The following is a 19,804-nucleotide window of genomic DNA, read 5'->3' as shown; positions in this document are numbered from 1 at the left end:
ACAAGGGCCACCCAGTGCAACCCCCTGCCAAGCAGGAAACACCATCAAAGCATTCCTGACATACACCTGTCAAGCCTCTGCTTAAAGACCTCCAAAGGAGGAGACTCCACCACACTCCTTGGTAGCAAATTCCACTGCCGAACAGCTCTGACTGTCAGGAAGTTCTTCCTAATGTTTAGGTGGAATCTTCTTTCTTGTAGTTTGAATCCATTGCTCCGTGTCCGCTTCTCTGGAGCAGCAGAAAACAACCTTTCTCCCTCCTCTATATGACATCCTTTTATATACAGCGGTACCTCGCAAGACGAATGCCTTGCGCAATGAAAAACTCGCAAGACGAAAGCGTTTTGCGATGTTTTCGGTGACTCGCAAGACGAAGTTTTCTATGGCCGTGCTTCGAAAGACTTTTTTTTTTTGCCGCAGCAAGATGAAATTATTGCAAGATGAAGTGACTCGCGGAACGAATTAATTTCATCTTGCGAGGCATCACTGTATTTGAACATGGCTATCATATCGCCCCTTAATCTTCTCTTCTGCCTGTTCCACCTCTGGATGAGTGCCCCTTCTCAGTCTGCTGAGAACGGGAACTCGCACTGGCCACAGATATTGCTTTCAGGTCTTCTAAAATGTTTTTTTTGGCTTCCCCCTAGCTATCACAAATTTCCGGGACCCCTGGCTTACTCACTGGGAGAGGTAGCGTCCCGAGGACTCGGAGGCGACGGTGTGCTTGTCGTTGCAGTTCACCATGCTCTGGATGAGGGCGAGGTCCGGGCGGACGTAAACGGCCTTCGAGATGGCCCTCGAAACCAGCTCCACTGCATCGTGGACGAACTTCTCCAGGGATGGCCTGTCCACCTCCCCATAGGCTAAGAGGCCCAGGGGCAGCCCTTCCGTCTGGAGCTCGTCCACATTCTGGGGCTGCCCCAGCACCCAGTGGAACTCCTGGAGCACCCCTAGGTCCCTGGCTGTCCGGAAGACCAGCTGGGAGTGACGGGCGTCGCAGCCAAAGAGCACAGCGGGGCCCGGAAGTTCCCTGTACTCCTCCAAGTGGCGTCGCAGGAGGCGGGCGGCCTCCGTCTCCTCGAGGAAGCTCAGGTCCACCACAGCCGTCCTCTCCAGCTCGGCGTAGCTGCTCCACAGGTCCACAAAGGCAGGGACGTCCCACGCCCGGCACAGCACCAGGGTGACCTCGTGCCATTTGTTGGAGCGGAATATGTTAGCCAGCAGCTCCAGGAGCGTCTCGAAGTCGTTGCTCCGGTCCATGTGAAGGTGGAAGGGGTTCTGGATGAGAAACAAGGAAGGGTGCGCGGGGAAGAGAGTTATTCGTTGATTTCTTTACGCAACCAAGGCAACACAAATATTACGGGCACAAAAATAGCACGAGGAGGTGGTACTGACCAAAGAAGAATGGCAGCTGGAATATGGAGAACTGGCAAGTTTTGACGTGGAAAATGAGAGATCAGAAAGAAACCGGTTTTAAAGGAGATTGGAAAGTGTTTGCAGAATACTTAAAAGCTCAGTGTAAAAATGTTAGAATGCAAATAGGATTTGAGTGAGAACAGCAGTGGGGGTGAACTTTTTGTTTGTATAGTGAGATTAGGTGAAGGTCTAGAGCAGGCATCCCCAAACTTCGGCCCTCCAGATGTTTTGGACTACAATTCCCATCATCCCTGACCACTGGTCCTCTTAGCTAGGGATCATGGGAGTTGTAGGCCAAAACATCTGGAGGGCCGAAGTTTGGGGATGCCTGGTCTAGAGTGTGGGTAGGCAAACTAAGGCCCGGGGGCCGGATCCGGCCCAATCACCTTCTCAATCCGGCCTGCGGACGGTCCAGGAATCAGTGTGTTTTTACATGAGTAGAATGTGTGCTTTTATTTAAAATGCATCTCTGGGTTATTTGTGGGGCACAGGAATTCATTCTCCTTTTTTCCCTTCAAAATATAGTCTGGCCCCCCACAAGGTCTGAGGGACAGTGGACCGGCCCCCTGCTGAAAAGGTTTGCTGACCCCTGGTCTAGAGTTACTATGACATGCAGCATAAATTGAAATTTTGAGGGAACCATGGAGGGAGGGAGGGGAAGTCACAGGTGGAATGATTGATTGCTAAATTTGAAATGTTGTTGAATTGTTTATTTAAAATTTAAATCTGCTGTTGGGATTGCACCGGCAACAACGCAGTAGAGGGTGGTATTTGTCTCACGGCACCAGTAAGGAATTTGGCTTTACAGTGGTACCTTGGTTTAAGTACACAATTGGCTCCGGAAGTCTGTACTTAACCTGAAGCAAACTTTCCCATTGAAAGTAATGGAGAGTGGATTAATCCGTTCCAGACGGGTCCGAGGAGTACTTAAACTGAAAGAACTCAAACCGAAGCGTACTTAAACCGAGGTATGACTGTATTGTTATTATTTATTATGTATTAAATTTGTATACTGCCTTTCATCCATAGATCTCGGGGTGGTTCGCAACAGAAAATCATGAGATTTTAAAAAAGCAAAATGCATTAAAAAAAACGAACCCAAAATCCCAGCTCCCACTTAAGGGGCAATTCTATAGCAAGATCTGCAGGGATCTAGCTTAGGATTCAGTGGATCTCCAACTCAGCTGGCTGGTTCCTGTTTGGCCAGCTGCAAATCCCCAATCCCGGGACAGTCAAAGATATACAGGCATAATCTGTTCATCCTGGACCAGAGAGGGGGGACTTCGACTGGATGATCCTAAGCCTGTTCAGTTCTGTTCTGGCAACCCAGCATGGGACACTTAAAAAAAATAAAATAGTGATTAAAATTGTACAACCTGATTAATATTCTACAGGCTGATTAATATTCTACAGCCTTTTTAATGTGTCTACAGGAAGAGGGGGGTTATTGTTTTGCTGTTTCGTTTCAATTATTTACTTGTTTTTATCCTGTATTTTGTTCCGTGAACCGCCCTGAGATCTTATAATAAGGGTGGTAAAAAAAATCTAATAAATGAATAAATACTAACTCCATCATGCGTTAATTAGACTTAAGCATGTTGGTTATATGAGGCTGGCTATTCTACAGCTATCTCAAAGGTTTTTATTACACACACACAATTCAACAATTCAACATCATTTCAAGTTTAGCAATCAATTATTCCACCTGTGACTTCCCCTCTCTCCCTCCAGGGTTCCCCCAGAATTTCAATTTATGCTGCATATTATAGTTACTATAGGGACCCAGGTGGCGCTGTGGGCTAAACCACTGAGCCTAGGGCTTGCTGATCAGAAGGTCGGCGGTTTGAATCCCTGTGACGGGGTGAGCTCCCGTTGCTTGGTCCCAGCACCCAGCTCCTGCCAACCTAGCAGTTCAAAAGCACATCAAAATGCAAGTAGATAAATAGGTACTGCTACAGTGGGAAGGTAAATGGCGTTTCCGTGTGCTGCTCTGGTTTGCCAGAAGCGGCTTAGTCATGCTGGCCACATGACCTGGAAGCTGTACGCCGGCTCCCTCGGCCAATAATGCGAGATGAGCGCCGCAACCCCAGAGTCGGTCACGACTGGACCTAATGGTCAGGGACCCCTTTACCTTATTATAGTTACTATAGACCTTGCCCTTGTCACAAAAGAAAAACGGAAAGTTCACCCCCACTGCTGTTCTCACTCAAATCCTATTTGCGTTTTAACATATTTTACACTGAGTTCTTAAGTATTCTGCAGGCATTTTCCTATCATCTTTAAAAATCGGTCTCTTTCTTATCTCCAATTTTGCACGTCAAACTTGCCAGTTCTACATGTTCTATCAATTTCAGCTGCCATTCTCCTTTGGTGGCTGGGACAACCCAGTCAGATGAGTGGCTAATAATAATAATAATAAATAGGTGAGCCCCCAGTTGGAAGCAGAGCAAAAAGGCAGGCGGCCACTAGAGGTCAGCAGAGTTTAAGCGCACCTGTGCCAGAGATAGAAAAGAGATGTGGACTTTTGTGAGGGTGGGATGTTTGAAATCCCCCTCCTCTCCTCGGAAAAGGAGGGGTGCCTTTCAGAATCACGAATGTGGGCAAAAGGTTTCTGGACCAGATGGCTCTTTATTCTGAAGATCCCTTCTGGATCAAGCCCATCTAGAGACTCTAAATCTCAGGGTCGTGGGTTCAAGGCCCACATAGGGCAAAATATCCCTGCATTGCAGGGGGGTTGGACTAGATGACCCCTCCTGGTACCTTCCAACTCTATGATTCTATGAATCTTCCTCATCTAGCTCAGTATTCTCTCCACCAGCAGTCCTCAAACTTCTTTTCTCTGGGCGACACTTTGGGAATAAAAAATTGCTACTTTGGTAAACAAAAACAAACAAACAAAAAACACAACAACAGCTCCTAGCAGTACTTGATTTATAACACAGAACACCGCTAATTTGTCATATAATCATGGGCATCCAGAAAGTATAAAACAGGGGTCAGCAACCTTTTTTCAGCCATGGGCCGGTCCACTGTCACTCAGACCATGTTGGGGGGCCGGACTATATTTTGAAAAAGAAAAAAAAAGAACGAATTCCTATGCCCCACAAATAACCCAGAGATGCATTTTAAATAAAAGGACACAATCTACTCATGTAAAAACACACTGATTCCTGGACCGTCCACGGGCCGGATTGAGAAGGCAATTGGGCCGCATCCAGACCCCAGGCCTTAGGTTGCCTACCCCCAGTATAAAACAATGCAGCTACAAAGGAACACAGAATCATTGAATTGTAGAGTTAGAAGGGACCGCAAGAGTCATCCTGCCACATCCTTTGAGAACCACTGATCTACGCAGATCCTACAAGTGTCCCTATTTTCCCTGAAAAGTCCAAGACTTACAGAAGCCATCCCGGTTTCTGATTTGATCCCGGAACGTCCTGTTTTCCCATTGGATGCCCCTATTTTCATAGGAGAAATGTTGGTGGGTCTGGAGTTATGCAGCCCCCGAGCCAAGGAGATAAGTCACTATACAACCTTTAGAAGACATCTGACAACAGCCCCGGATAGGGAAGTTTTTTAATGTTTAATGTTTTATTGTGTTTTTATATATGTTGGAAGCCACCCAAAGTGGGTGGGCCAACCCAGCCAGCTGGACACAATGTACTGTAAATAAGAAAGTTGTTGTTGTTGTTGTTGTTGTTATGATGGAATAGAGTGGTACCTCGGGTTACAAACATGATCCGTTCCGGGACGCAGTTCGTAACCCGAAATGGTCGTAACCCGAAGGGCCATTTTGCACATGCGCAAAGCACAATTTCCGTGATTTTCTCGCTTTGCACATGCGCAAACCGTGCACGCCACTTCTGCCCATGCGTAGAACACACACACAGCGAAAATACTTCTGGGTTTGCGGAGTTCATAACACGAGATGTTCGTAACCCGAGGTGTTTGTAACCCGAGGTACGACTGTAGAGGTAAAGATAAAGGAACCCCTGACCATTAGGTCCAGTCGCGGACGACTCTGGGGTTGCGGTGCTCATCTCACTTTATTGGCCAAGGGAGCTGGCGTACAGCTTCTGGATCATGTGGCCAGCATGACTATGCCGCTTCTGGCGAACCAGAGCAGCGCACGGAAATGGCGTTTACCTTCCCACCGGAGCGGTACCTGTTTATCTACTTGCACTTTTGATGCGCTTTCGAACTGCTAGGTTGGCAGGAGCTGGGACCAAGCAATGTGAGCTCACCCTGTCGCGGGGATTTGAACCGCCAACCTTCTGATCGGCAAGCCCTAGGCTCTGTGGTTTAACCCACAGCGCCACCTGCGTTATGTTGAATAGGATGTCCCTATTTTCACTGGAGAAATTTTGGAGAGTATGCAACAGCCCTCCAGGGTTTCAGAATTAGGGGAATCCCCCAGCCCTACCTGAAGTTGCCACTGGGGTTGAAACTTCTGCATGCCAAGCAAGTGCTCTGGAACTGAGCCACAGCCCTTTGGGTATCATCTCCTCACCCCACCTGAGCCCCATGTTGCTCTGGGACGTTCTACAAGATTGGCATGTGCTCTGTGCCAGCGGCTCACAACCCTTCTTTTACACACCAAGTCAAGGTTCCGGACCTCATCATTCTGATTTTTCAAACTGGAGCAATTGAGTTGCCTAATACTAAGCCAGAACGCCAAGCTACAGCCATTCCCCTAAAAATAAATAAAAACAAAGCACGATTCCAGCACGAGGCGTGAGAGAACGCACGGTTGGTTCAGGACGCCTTCCCTCATGCTCACATGCGTTCTTGAACACTGGGGGTGGAAGAGGAGCAATGCTCAGAAAGAAGAATCTCCAGCCCAGAGCTGGTATGATCACGTCAAGGTCGTCTCCACAGAGCGCCTTGAACCACACTTATTGACGATTTCATTACTGTTTTTCTTTTTTTAAAAAAAGTGTTTATCACTTTGGGATGCTTTAATGGGAAGCGATTGATAAACACAATGAAATACACTAAAGAAACTGTGCCCGTGTTAGTGGGTGATGCAGGAAATTTGGGGTGGGTGGGTGAGGGAATTGGAAACGGTAACCACGTCCTATGAAGTCCATCATCACATGTGAAATATTGGTTGCTAGCTAAGCAAATTGATCTGAAAAGAGCCTAGGGATTAATGTCGGGTTTCTATGGTGCCTGCTTGCTCTCAAGAGGCAGGGAGTTCCACAGAGCCACACGCACAAAATGAAAAGGTCACAGTTGAAACCATTAGCCCCCTGCAATCGGCAACTGGAACAAAATAGTGACCAAGCAGGAGATCGATCCTAATTCTGTTTGATGTAAACAGCTCATTCAGTCTGCAGAGGCCTGGTTGAAAAAGTGCTCTGTCCTCTCTTAAGAGAGAATGCCTCTTCTAAATCAGGGTTTTCCCAAATTTGGGTCGCCGGCTGTTTTTGGACTACAACTCCCATCATACCTGCTAGCTAGGGATGATGGGAGTTGTAGTCCAACAACAGCTGGGGCCCAAAATTTGGGAAACCACGTTCTAAACAGAGGCATTCTTCCACCTCCCGGAGGATTACTCTTTTAAAATAGAGGTGTTCCTTCGTCTCTTGCATGCGGCAGGAAATATTGACGCAATCCCTCTTCTGAACAGGGGTGTTTCTTCATCTCTTGTAAATTCATTTTGTTTTATAAATTTATATATAGCTCGATTGTGTAAAATAACCCCTCAAAGCAGTTTACAAAAAGAAATCATCAGCCAACCCTCCCCCCCCACAAAATTTTAAAACAACAGTTCAAAACATTAAAAAATAATAATTTAAACCCACAACAAGCTTAAAAACCAGAATGAAAACACTTGCAAACATTCTCCATACATGGATAGGCTTAGTCTGCCCTAAACTAAGGCGCCAGAAAAAGTAAAGCAAAGATACCGCCTGCCTGATGTCAAGAGGCAGTGAGTTCCAAAGGTGGGTGTTGTTGTGTTGGCATTCATCTGTCTCGAGAGAGACAATGGAGTGCGCCTCTGGGGGTGAAGTCAAACTGCAGCGTGAACATCACCCAAGTGACCTCCCTGGGGTGCAAGCCTGGGCAATGTGTCTGGGGGTCCTGGGCTGCCCAGGAGACAAGACTCCCCAACCCCCTTGGCCTTGCGGTCCAAAGGAAAGCAGAGCAAGATGCTGGCCACCTGCTTGGCTTCAGGAGTTGCTAGGAGGAGACGTGCAAGGCGCCTTCCAACCACCTTAGGGACTCCGCTCCAGATTTGTGGAGGGTTTACTCCTGAGAAAAGGGAACTGGACAAAATAGCAGTGATTTGTAAGGGAGATTCAATGGTCTAAACCAGGGGTGTCAAACTCAAATTCATCGGGGGGCCGCATCAGCAGTTTGGTCACCCTCAAAGGGCCGGTTGTATCTGTAGGACTATGTGTCCACTCTTTATTATCATAAATTATTGTCACTGCATTCAATTATTACTGTTTTTTGTAATAATGTAAGTAATAACTAGCTCTGAAAGCAGAAACATAGACAGAATAATGGCAAGTAGATATTCAAATGTACAATTATTGTACAATTTATTGAAAAATGATTTTTGGTAACTGCACTGGGTGGTGGAGGCTCGCTAGGGTTTCATGCAGGACCTTTGCAGAGCTACTAGTACCTGGAGATGCTGGGGTCCTTCTGCATGCAGGACAGATGTTCTGCCAGTGAGCCACCACCCTTCACCAAAGGGACTGGCTGAGGTTGACTCACTGGAGCTGCTCTCCTGGTTCCAGGGTTAAAGGGCCAGAAGTATAAAGCAGCATCCTATGTTTCTGAGGAGAGGGAGAGGGAGGGGAGGGGAGGGGAGGGAGGAAGGAAGGAAGGGAGGAAGGAAGGAAGGAAGAAAAGAGGGAGTGGGAGGGAGGGAGGGAGGGAGGAAAGAGGGGAGAGAAAGAAGAGTAGGAAATAAGGAAGGGAATAAATAAGGAAAGAAAAAGAAAGAGGGAGAGAAGAGGGAAAGGGAGAAAGAAGGAAGGAAGTAGAGGGAAAGAAAGAATAAGAATGAGGGAGAGGAAGAAAGATGGGAAGGACGGAAGGAAGAAAGGAAGGAAGGAAGGAAGAAAAGAGGGAGCAGGAGGGAAAGAGGAAGGAAAGAGGTGAGAGAAAGAAGAGTAGGAAAGAAGGAATAAAGAAGGAAAGAAAAAGAAAGAAAGAGGGAGAGAAGACAGAGATAAAGAAGGAAGGAAGGAGAGGGAAAGAAAGAATAAGAACGAGAGAGAGGAATAAAGGGAAGGGGGGGTCGTCGCCTTGATTCAGGGCCAGAAAGGAGCGCGAAGGGACCCGACCCCCCCGGCCCCAGCTGTTTGTCGGCGCTTTGTCGGCGCGGTGCTTCAGCAGCAAGGTCCCGCTGCTGGGTCCCGCTGGCTGGGGTGCTCGGCGGGCCACATGACGAGGTCTGGCGGGCCGGATTTGGCCCCCGGGCCTTGTGTTTGACACCCATGGTCTAAACTGACCTGCAGACTCTCCCAGTGTGCCTATTTTCCATGGACAGTCCCGGATTTACAGAAGCCACCCCGGTTTCTGATTTGATCCCGGAATGTCCCACTTTTCCTAAGGACATCCCTATTTTCATCGGAGAAATATTGGCGGGTGTAGAGTTATGCGACCCTTGAGCCAAGGAGATACGTAACTGGACAACCTTCTGGAGACATCTGAAGGCAGCCCTGGATAGGAAAGTTTTTTTAATGTTTTATTAAGTTTTTGCATATGTTGGAAGCAGGCTCGTCTTTAGGGCTAGGCTGAGTGGTGCATTGTGCCACGGCGCTCGCCCAACAGGGGCGCAGAATGTGGGAATGTTCAGGAATGTGGATGAGGAGATATTGTTTAATATATCCTATCCCCGCTTGCGCTAGCAAGCACAAAACTTTAGCAGAGTAAAAACATTCCCCTTTTGCAAAATACACAGCAGAAGAACGTTTGCGCAGGCTTGATTTAAGCCACTAAAATAAAGTGTATTTTCCTGGTATTTCCCCTTTTTCCCTCTTAAAAGAAAAGACACAACACAATGCTCTTAAAAGTATAAAAGATGTTTACTTACAAGCATCTCGAGGTACAGCACACTCAAGAGGTAGACTTGCTTAGTTAAAAGGTAATATATACATTGTGAAGTTCACTTATAAGAAGTGAGACTCCATCTCATCTCTCTCTCTAGGCTGGAGGCCTTGAGGGAGAGACTCACTAAGATGTGTGTAGTCCAAGAGGTCTGGTCCAAGAGAGAGAAAATGGCTGTTTCCTTCAGGATTTATCTGCCACTTCCTCAACTCATTTGCATGTGAAGGAAGAGGAAACTACGTTTAGTCATATCCTCCTCCTCAGTCCTCCAAGTGGACTATCTAGGGATTGTTGTGACTTGACTGCACTTAACCCTTTGCATCCCACAAACCCCTTCTCAGGCAATTCACAACATACACAAAAACATACATAAACAACTTTAATCAACCACCCAAGAGTCCCAGCTTGCCACGAAGATCCTGGAACTTCTCTTTTGGCAGGGGCTTTGTTAGGACATCTGCAGTCATCTGGTCAGTGTTGCAGTAACACATTTCAACAAGTCCATCCTCGATCACCTGGCGTATGTAGTGGTACCTGACCCCAATGTGTTTGGTGCGTGCAAGGAACTTTTCACTTTGTGTCAGCTTCATACTGCTCTGATTGTCCTCCATCAAGCTGACAGGTCCCTTCCTTGGCACGCCAAAGTCCTTCAGGAGTTGATCCAGCCAGGCGATCTCTCTGCAAGCTTCCGAAGCCGCAATGTATTGGGATTCTGAGGACGATAAAACTATACATTTCTGTTTATAACTTCCCCATGCAATAGCTCCGTCCCCATACATAAAAACATAACCACTGGTGGACTTATAATCCTTATTATCCCCAGCCCAATCCGCGTCAGTATACCCAAGCAGTTTAGGGTCTCTGACGGCTGGCAGTTTTAATTTACAGTCCATGGTTCCCTTTAGATAACGAACAACCCTCTTAACACCAGCCCAATCATGCTCAGTGGGACAACTTACTTTCCTACTTAGGATCCCCACTGCACTTGCCAGGTCAGGTCTGCATGTGGTAACCAAATACAAAAGTTTGCCGATCGCTGACCTGTATTGCGTGTTGTTTGGCAGCAGCTTCGAACCTTGTTGATTCTTCAAGAAGTCTGTGGCCATCGGTGTCGCAACTGGGTGTGCGTCCTGCATCTGCATGCTTTCAATCAGTTCAGTTATCTTTTGCCTTTGGCTGAGTAAGAACGATCCATCCTCTTCTCTCTCAACTTGAATTCCCAAGTAGTATTTCACTTTTCCAAGTTCCTTGACCTCTACTTCCCTGTTGAGGTGTTTGACTATGTCTTTATAGTCCTTCTCATTTGACGTAGAAATTAAAAGGTCGTCAACAAAGGCTAAAATGTACGAAAACTGTCCATCCCTTTGTTTGGTGTACAAGCACTTATCAGCAGTCCCTTGCTTGTACCCAAGCTGCACCAGCATCTCATGAAGTTTCTGGTTCCAAGCCCTCGCTGCTTGCTTCAAACCATAAAGTCCCTTCTGCAGCTTGCACACTAGATGTGCCTCATTTGGTTTAATGAAACCTTTGGGCTGCTTCATATAAATCTGCTCAGAAATTTCGCCATGAAGAAAGGCTGTCGCAATGTCAATATGGTAAACCGACATTTGCTTAGATGCTGCAATACTTAAAAGTAGTCTGACACTGCTGTATCGAACTGTCGGTGCAAACACTTGATCGTAATCCTCACCATACTTCTGGGAAAAACCTTGTGCCACAAGCCTAGCTTTGTAGCGTTGCACCTCCCCTTCTGAACCCTTTTTAACTTTGAACACCCATTTACTTCCAATTGCTTCCTTACCAGGAGGTAGTTCTGTGAGTGTCCAGGTCCTGTTCCGATGAAGTGCATCTATCTCCTCCCGAGCAGCTTTCCTCCAGAGACTGGCTTCATCCGGTGGCATCCTCTCTATCTCTTCCCATTTGGAAGGTTCCTGTGGAGACGCCGACCTTGAAAGGTAGGACAGCCGTAATGGTGGAACACCTCTGTTGGTTCTGGATGAGTGTCTGACCTCTGGTCTTTCGACCGCATCAGCTTCCTCATCCTCCTCCAGCAGTGGCATATCCCCATACAGCTGCTCCTCATCCTCTTCGTCTCTGGTGCTGCCAGGGGCCTGAACCTCCGCGTCTTCTCGGGTGTCACCTATAGGGGGTGCTACGACACTAGAAGGTGGATTAGTGCTTTGTATTGGTTCAAGAGGATAAAATACAAACTCCTCACTTGTTGGTTCCAGACTTGCTTGATCCCTTTTGCTTGGTTGGGCCATCCTTGTCGACTGGTTCCGCTGGTTCTCTGAAATATTAAGCTCATATACACCGTCCTTTAGTGTGCCCTGAGCACAAACTTCATCATGCTTAGTCACAATACATTGCCCTTTTTCAAATGTAATTTTAAATCCTTTCCTGTCCAAACTGGAAACACTCAGTAAGTTGCAATTGAGTTTTGGTGCAAACTTAACTTCAGTCACTTTTGTATTAATTGTCTCATAATCTACGTTGAATTGCAAGTTCACAGTTCCTGCACCAAATGCCTTTACAATGTTGCCATCAGCAATCTCAATTTCAGAGGATTCATCATTATTAATCTCATTAAAATACTCCTTTTTATAACAGAAATGAGAACTCGCTCCACTGTCAAGAATCCACTTATTGCGCTTATTTTCACGATTCTGGACAGCTAGACTCCTCTCCTGCATCAACATGGTTTGCTCACGACTCCCCTTCTTAATGCCTTGTGGTTTTGAGGGGTGGGATTCAACTTCATCCCCATTTGAACCCTTGCAGTTCCTTGCTATGTGGTTTTTCCCATTGCATCTAAAACAAATTATTTCTCTAGATGTCTCTCTGGACTTTCCAAAATGCTTGGATGCATAGCTGCTATCCTTCCTCCTTGGATTCCTTTCTTGAGAATCAAGGCTATCTCTGCATTCCTCTCTTAAATGGTTGATAAGCTCATTAAAAGTTAAATCCTTTGTGTGATCCATTATACTTTTAAAAGGAGCAAACGTAGGTCCCAATGATGCAAGCATAAACGTTACTTTAGTCACATCATCAAAGGCTCTGGGAGTAAAGGCAATTCTTTGAACAATCTCAGAAAAATTCTTAAAATGCTCTGTAAACTCTTCTCTAGAATTCATCTTCAACTTGAGTAACTTATCCAACAAATATCTATAGGAACTCTCTGTAGATTGTGCATAAATGCGTTCAATGTCCTCTAGGATCTTAGATGCATCATCTTCAAAATTTATCATCGATAGATGCTCATTCCTCAAACTGCTCAAAATTATGTGCTTGGCTTCATCATTTTTAATACTCCAAGCTTCTATCTTGGCTAAAGCTTCTGCATCGGTTCCTGTAGGCTTTTCTTCCTTAATGGCCTGCAGAACACGCCTAGCAGCAAGATAAACTAAAATGCGCTGCTTCCATTGCACAAAATTATTGTCATCAAGCAGCATAAGACTTGGTCTTGCCTCACTACCAAAACTGGAGCTTGCCATCTTAAAACTTCAAAAATTTCCAAAATTTCCAAAATTTAAAATCTTTCAAAAATCAAAATCAAAATCTCAAAAATCTCAAAAATATCTTCACTACCTCTGAGCTATCTCAGTGCTGCAAACTCTGAGGGAGGGGAGGGGTAGTTAATCCCCCAAGCACACTGCAGAACAAAGAGACCATGTGCTCAACCAGGAAACTCTAACTGGAAAAATCCTACACAGCTCAAAATCACAATCCAAATCAATCCTTCAAAAATACACAAAATACGCAACTCTGGGCCGCAATAACCCTTTGTGGGAATGTTCAGGAATGTGGATGAGGAGATATTGTTTAATATATCCTATCCCCGCTTGCGCTAGCAAGCACAAAACTTTAGCAGAGTAAAAACATTCCCCTTTTGCAAAATACACAGCAGAAGAACGTTTGCGCAGGCTTGATTTAAGCCACTAAAATAAAGTGTATTTTCCTGGTATTTCCCCTTTTTCCCTCTTAAAAGAAAAGACACAACACAATGCTCTTAAAAGTATAAAAGATGTTTACTTACAAGCATCTCGAGGTACAGCACACTCAAGAGGTAGACTTGCTTAGTTAAAAGGTAATATATACATTGTGAAGTTCACTTATAAGAAGTGAGACTCCATCTCATCTCTCTCTCTAGGCTGGAGGCCTTGAGGGAGAGACTCACTAAGATGTGTGTAGTCCAAGAGGTCTGGTCCAAGAGAGAGAAAATGGCTGTTTCCTTCAGGATTTATCTGCCACTTCCTCAACTCATTTGCATGTGAAGGAAGAGGAAACTACGTTTAGTCATATCCTCCTCCTCAGTCCTCCAAGTGGACTATCTAGGGATTGTTGTGACTTGACTGCACTTAACCCTTTGCATCCCACACAGAAGGGGCGCTGAACATTGTCAGCCGCGTTCCTCTTGCCCTCCTGCCTGGGCTGGGCTGCAGCGGGGAGAGAAGCGGCCCGTCGGACCCAGCACGGCTGCGCCCCCCCGCCGCGCAAACACACTGCTGGCGAGGCCAGGCCTGAGTGAGGAGGTGGATCATGGCCGCCTCCATGATGGGTGCCCGGGCAGCGGTGGCGAAGCAGCCGCTGCCAAGGTGAGCAGGGGCTCGGTCTCCCCCTGCTTGCCATGCCCATGGAGGGACAGAGCGAGGGAGACAGGCAGACAGAGACAGGGGCAGGGAGGGAAGGTCACTGGCCGCCCCACCAACAGGCCTCCGGTGCAGAGCCAGTGGGGTGAACGGGAGGGCGCTGGGTGAGGGGCAGGGCATGCCGGGCGCGGGGTCCTTCCGCAGCCCCCGGGGGAAGGCAGCAGGAGGGGCGGGACTGAGGGGCGGGACTGCCACGAGTTTAAAAGGGATGGGGAGCAGTTAATTCAGTTGATAGAGTTGAGAGGGTTTGGGGAGCGGGATCGTGTGGGTGGTAGTGGATAGTAGAGTGTTTTGAGAAGTTTACCAGAACTATATTATCTAGCCTGAGTTATATGTAACTAAGAATATGATCTAAGCATTTGTACGAATGAAACCATAAAGAATTTTACATGTCCTCTGGTTAAATAAAGCTTTCTTAAATGTTGTGTTAAAAACGGATGTTCCTCATTATTCCAGCAACGTATCTGAACTCGAAAAGGTGGTGACTGAAGAGAGGAGGCAAAACTAAACCTGAGGAGCAGGAAAATAGTTTATACCTCAAGGCCACGCACAGGGGAGTCAAGCGCCAGGGAAAGGGTGCCCACAGTAAGGATTCCCTTTCACCTAAGGTTCACCTCAGCAGCTGATTGCCCTAGCAACCCTTGCTACTTTGTGGCACCCGTTCGCCGCAATGCGCCCTTCAGTCCGCGGGGGAAGCCGGTCAATGTGGTGGCGTCGTGTATATAAGTGCTTTGTTAATAAACGAGCTTGTTAATAAAAACGAGAATTGTTAATAAAAAAGTTTATGTTTCCTGTTCCCCCCCCCCCCCCAAGCAGAGATAATGTGTAAGCGTGGTGTCAGCTCCCTAAAAAAAGGCTGACAACTCTGGGAAAAGGGGGTGGTGGTGCTGGAGGGATCTTTGCACCACGGTGCCAGATATTCTTAAGACGGCCCTGGTTGGAAGCAAACCCAGAGTGGCTGGGGCAACCCAGTCAGATAAGCAGTGTATAATAATAATAATAATAATAATAATAATAATAATAATAATAATAATAATTTATTATTTATACCCCGCCCATCTGGCCGGGATCCCCCAGCCACTCTGGGCGGCTTCCAACAAAACACCAAAATACAGAAATCCATCAAACATTAAAAGCTTCCCTAAACAGGGCTGCCTTAAGCTGCCTTCTAAAGGTCTGGTAATTGTTGTTCTCTTTGACCTCTGGTGGGAGGGCATTCCACAGGGTGGGTGCCACCAACGAGAAGGCCCTCTGCCTAGTTCCCTCCAACTTGGCTTCTCGTAGCAAGGGAACTGCCAGAAGGCCCTCGGCGCTGGACCTCAGTGTCCGGGTAGAACGATGGGGGAGGAGATGCTCCTTCAAGTATACTGGACCAATTATTATCATCATCGTTACCATGGAATAGGACACCTGTATTTTCCTTGGAGAAATGGCAGTGCTGCTGCTCGGATCAGAGAGGGGGGAACCAGATCTAACAACCCCCAGATATTGCTGAACTTCACTCCCATTTTCATTGACTATTGGACATGCAGTCTGGCTGGGGCAGAGGGGAGTTAGAGCTCCGAGGATATGGACAAGGTCCTCATAGAATTGTGGAGTTGGAAGGGGCCACAAGGGCCATCTATTTGAACCCACTTTGCCCAACATGGGGCTCGAACCCATGACCTTGAGATTAAAAGTCTGATGCTCTACTGACTGAGCTATCCTGGTGAAATGTACTCGGAGTCGAGAGTGAATTTCATGCTCTTTATTCAGCTCATAGTCATCAAGGAGAAGAGGAGAAGAAGAATGGCTCTTTTCCCAAAACCATCTGCTTATATACATTATTTACACAATGGGCCTTGCGTGATTGGCTGCTTCAGGGCTACACCTGTGGGCCAATTATATTGTGGATTGACTTCTGCCTGCAGCCTGATTGGCTGCTCCTACAGGCCAATCAGGTAGCAGATTCACTTCTGCCAGCCGCCTGATTGGCTGCTCCAGCAGGCCAATCAGGTTGCGGATTCACTTCCACCTGGAGTTGGATTGGGTAGCTCCCGCTGTTTCTGAATCCTATTGTTCTAGGATTCAGCTCAGTACATAACACCCCTCCCCTCTAAGTTCCAGTCCTGCCCGGGAAGTTGCATTCGTAGTCCCCAAGGTCTGCTGGCCGCCTCCGTGTGCGTTGTGGCCTGGGGTGTTCCTTGGTCAGGGGTTCTGGTTCTGGCTCGTGTTCCGAGGCTGCTGGCTGTGCCGGGGCTGTGTGGTCTGGCGCCACTGAACCACTAGGTTGTGGCTCTGGTTCCGGTGTCCTTCCAGCCTCGGGGCGCCCCTCTGTGCCTACTGCTTCTGCTTCCCCTGCCCACCCCTCTCGCTCTACAGGCCTCACTGCCCTGCTGTCCCCTTGGGACCCCTCTGTCCCGCTCTCCTCCCGGGTTCCTCCTGGGAATCGTCGCCGTAGCTGGTCGCAGTGGCGGCGCCAACATTGCCCCCCTTCCGTTAGTACCTCGTACAACACGGGACCGGTCACCTTGGTGACTGTGGCGGGTACCCATGCTGGGCCTGCCCCAAAATTCTTTGCGTACACTGCGTCCTGGGCCACAAATGTCCGGGGGTTCCTGCCTTTCCCCACCACTACCTCATCCTGAGCTCTGTCGGGGTGAAGTCGGTCCAGTCTAGTTGCAAGGCGCCGGCCCATTAGTAGTTCAGCTGGGCTCCGGCCCGTCGTTGTGCTTGGGGTGCTGTGCTGTGCTAGAAGAAATGCGGCAAGGCGGTATTCCCAGTCCCCTTGTGTCATGCGGCGGAGGCTGTCCTTGGTGGTCCGCACCATGCGCTCCGCTTGGCCATTGGTGGCAGGGTGGAATGGTGCTGAGCGGATGTGGCGGATGGCGTTCTGCGCTGTGAAGGTCTGGAACTCCTCTGACGTGAATGCGGTTCCATTGTCCGAGACGAGGGTGTCAGGGAGCCCGTGGGTTGCAAAAAGCTTACGTAGTACCCGGATGGCTGCCGCCGTAGAAGTGGACGGTACCAGTGCGACCTCCAGCCATTTGGTGTAGGAATCCACCACTATGAAGAATGTTTTTCCCTGGAAGGGGCCAGCGAAGTCCACGTGCAAGCGTGACCATGGATGTCGGGCGGACTCCCAGGGCTGGACTGGGGCCCTTGGGGGATCCGGGCGGGATTCTTGGCAGGTCTGGCAGTGTTGGACCCAGGCCTCTATCTCTCTGTCAATCCCCGGCCACCACACATAACTCCTGGCAAGGGCCTTCATCCTCACTACCCCTGGGTGTGTCTCGTGTAGGGCTGTGAGGACCCTTTTGCGGAGGGGCTGGGGAACAACAACCCTGCTTCCCCATAACAGGCACCCCTTGTGGGCCGACAGTTCATGTTTGCGGTTTGTGTAGCCAGCGAATTCTGGCCCGGGGCTGCTGCTGGGCCATCCTCGCCACACCCAGTCCAGGACCCGGGAGATGACCCTATCTTTTGTGGAATGGTGCGCAACTTCTTATGCCTGAATGGGTCGGTCGGGAAGCAGCTCCAGGGTCATAACCTCTTGCGCAGGCGCTGGGTCGGGGACTGTTTCTGGTAGTGGTAGCCTGCTGAGGGCGTCTGCGTGGCCCATCGCCTTCCCAGGGCGGTGGATTAGTGCATACTGGTAGCCGGCAAGGAAAATTGACCACCTGAGGACACGTGGAGACAACACTTGGGGGGTCTGCTTCTCGGGGGCAAACAGGCCAAGCAACGGCTTGTGGTCAGTCACTATGGTAAAGGGCCGCCCGTACAAGAAATCATGGAATTTTTTTACGCCCTTCACGATTGCCAGACCCTCCTTGTCAATCTGTGAGTAGTTTCGTTCGGCTGCAGCAAGCGTCTGGGAGAAGTATGCCACCGGCACCTCTCTTCCATCCGGGAGTTGGTGTCCCAGGACAGCGCCGATGCCATAGGGAGAGGCGTCGCATGCCAGCACCACTGGCAGCCTCTCGTCGAAGTGTGCCAAGACCGAGTTCGAGACGAGCAAGTCCTTGACTGCCTGGAATGCGGCCCTTTGTCGCTGGCCCCACACCCAAGGGGCCCTTTTATCTAGGAGTCTGTGTAGGGGCTCCGCTACCGCTGCCTTATGCGGAAGAAAGGCATGGTAAAAGTTCAATAGTCCCAAGAATGACTGAAGTTCGGGCTTGCTCTTGGGCGCTGGGGCCTCACAAATGGCCCGTACCTTGTCACCGGTTGGATGGACCCCTTCTGCGTCCACCTTAAATCCCAGAAAGTCCACCTGCGGCACTCCCAGTAAACACTTTTCCCGCTTCACCTTGAGGCCCGCCGTCTGGAAACGGTGCAGGACGGAGCGGAGGCGGTCCTCAAATTCCTCTGGTGTGGGCCCGGCGATCAGTACATCATCGAAGAAGGGGGTGACGCCAGGAATCCCTTTAAGGAGAGAGTCCATTAGATTCTGGAATATGCCTGGTGCCACGCTAACGCCAAATTGCAGCCGCTTTACTCTGAATGCCCCTCTGTGCGTCACAATCGTCTGAGCCTCTGCTGTGGCTTCGTCCACAGGCAACTGTTGATACGCTTGGGCCAAGTCCAGTTTGCCAAAGATTTTTGACCCAGCCAGGGTGGCGAGGACATGGCTGACCACTGGCACTGGGTATGCATGGGCCGTGAGAGCCTTGTTTATGGTGCATTTGTAGTCTGCACAGATGCGGACCGAACCGTTAGGCTTGACGGGTGTGACAATTGGAGTTTCCCAGGGGGCGTTGGGCACCGGCTCCAGCACTCCTTGCTCCACGAGTCGGTCCAATTCCTCGTCTATGCGGGGTTTCAGGGCGAACGGGACCCGGCGGGCCTTGTGCCTGATGGGTCGTACAGCGGGGTCTAGCTGTAGGGCAATGGGGGGTCCTGTATATCGTCCCAATGCCCCATCGAAAACCCCTGGAAACTCTTTGCATATGGCGTCCACGTCCACTTGTAAGCTAGTGCGGTTCACCCCGGTAACGGCTAGCCCCAGAGGTCCAAACCATGCCAGTCCCAGTAAGCTAACGTAGGGGCCCTTAACTACCAGCAAGTCCAATTGTTGCTTTCGCCCTCGATATTGCACCCTGAAGGTCCCCACCCCCATTGTAGGGACCTTACGTTTCTGGAAGTCCCGGAGGGTGAATGGGGCCGGCCTTAGTTTGGGACCCCCATTAGGGCACAGTTCCCTTAATGTTCGGGCCGAGATTATGGATAGAGTTGAACCCGTGTCCAGCTCCATGCGGCATGGGGCTCCCTCTATCTGTACCTCTATATAAATTTTCTCTGTGCTGGGATGGGGCAACTGGAATACCTGGTAGTCCGTGATCTCCGTCGAGTTGCCTTGGTGCATGGTGCCGTGTGACCTGGGACTCCTGGGTCGGTCATCTGATGCTTGTCGACGGGTGAGTCGAGCCCGACACACCCGGGCGATGTGTCCCAATTTTCTGCACTGCCTGCACTCTGCGTTGCGGAAACGACAGGTCCTCCTCTCGTGGTTCTCCCCGCAGCTTGCACAGTTCCCTCCTTCTCGTCGAGGCTGCTGTGGTGTGTGTGCTGCTTGAGTGCGCCGCTGTACTCGGTGTACTTCCTCCCTGCCAGATTCGGATTCGTCGGTGAGGTCTTCGTGGTAGACCCTCGGTTGGGATGGCGGGGCCGGTCGTGCCTCTTGCGTTGACCTC

The 19,804-nt window shown here is 49.1% G+C and overlaps 1 protein-coding gene across 1 annotated transcript in view; it reads right to left on the bottom strand.

Moving 5' to 3' along the window:
* Window positions 1-19,804, bottom strand: part of GRIN3B (glutamate ionotropic receptor NMDA type subunit 3B) — a 51,317-nt gene that overhangs the window by 17,507 nt on the left and 14,006 nt on the right. Inside the window, exon 3 of the mRNA XM_060275235.1 lies at window positions 683-1,278. Within this exon, the coding sequence (XP_060131218.1) occupies window positions 683-1,278 (596 nt within the window). The remainder of the gene's footprint in view (window positions 1-682; window positions 1,279-19,804) is intronic.

This window comes from Zootoca vivipara, chromosome 6 (assembly GCF_963506605.1).
Source record: "Zootoca vivipara chromosome 6, rZooViv1.1, whole genome shotgun sequence".
In the NCBI taxonomy this organism is placed as follows: domain Eukaryota; kingdom Metazoa; phylum Chordata; class Lepidosauria; order Squamata; family Lacertidae; genus Zootoca; species Zootoca vivipara.
This window is presented reverse-complemented; position numbering and strand designations above follow the sequence as displayed.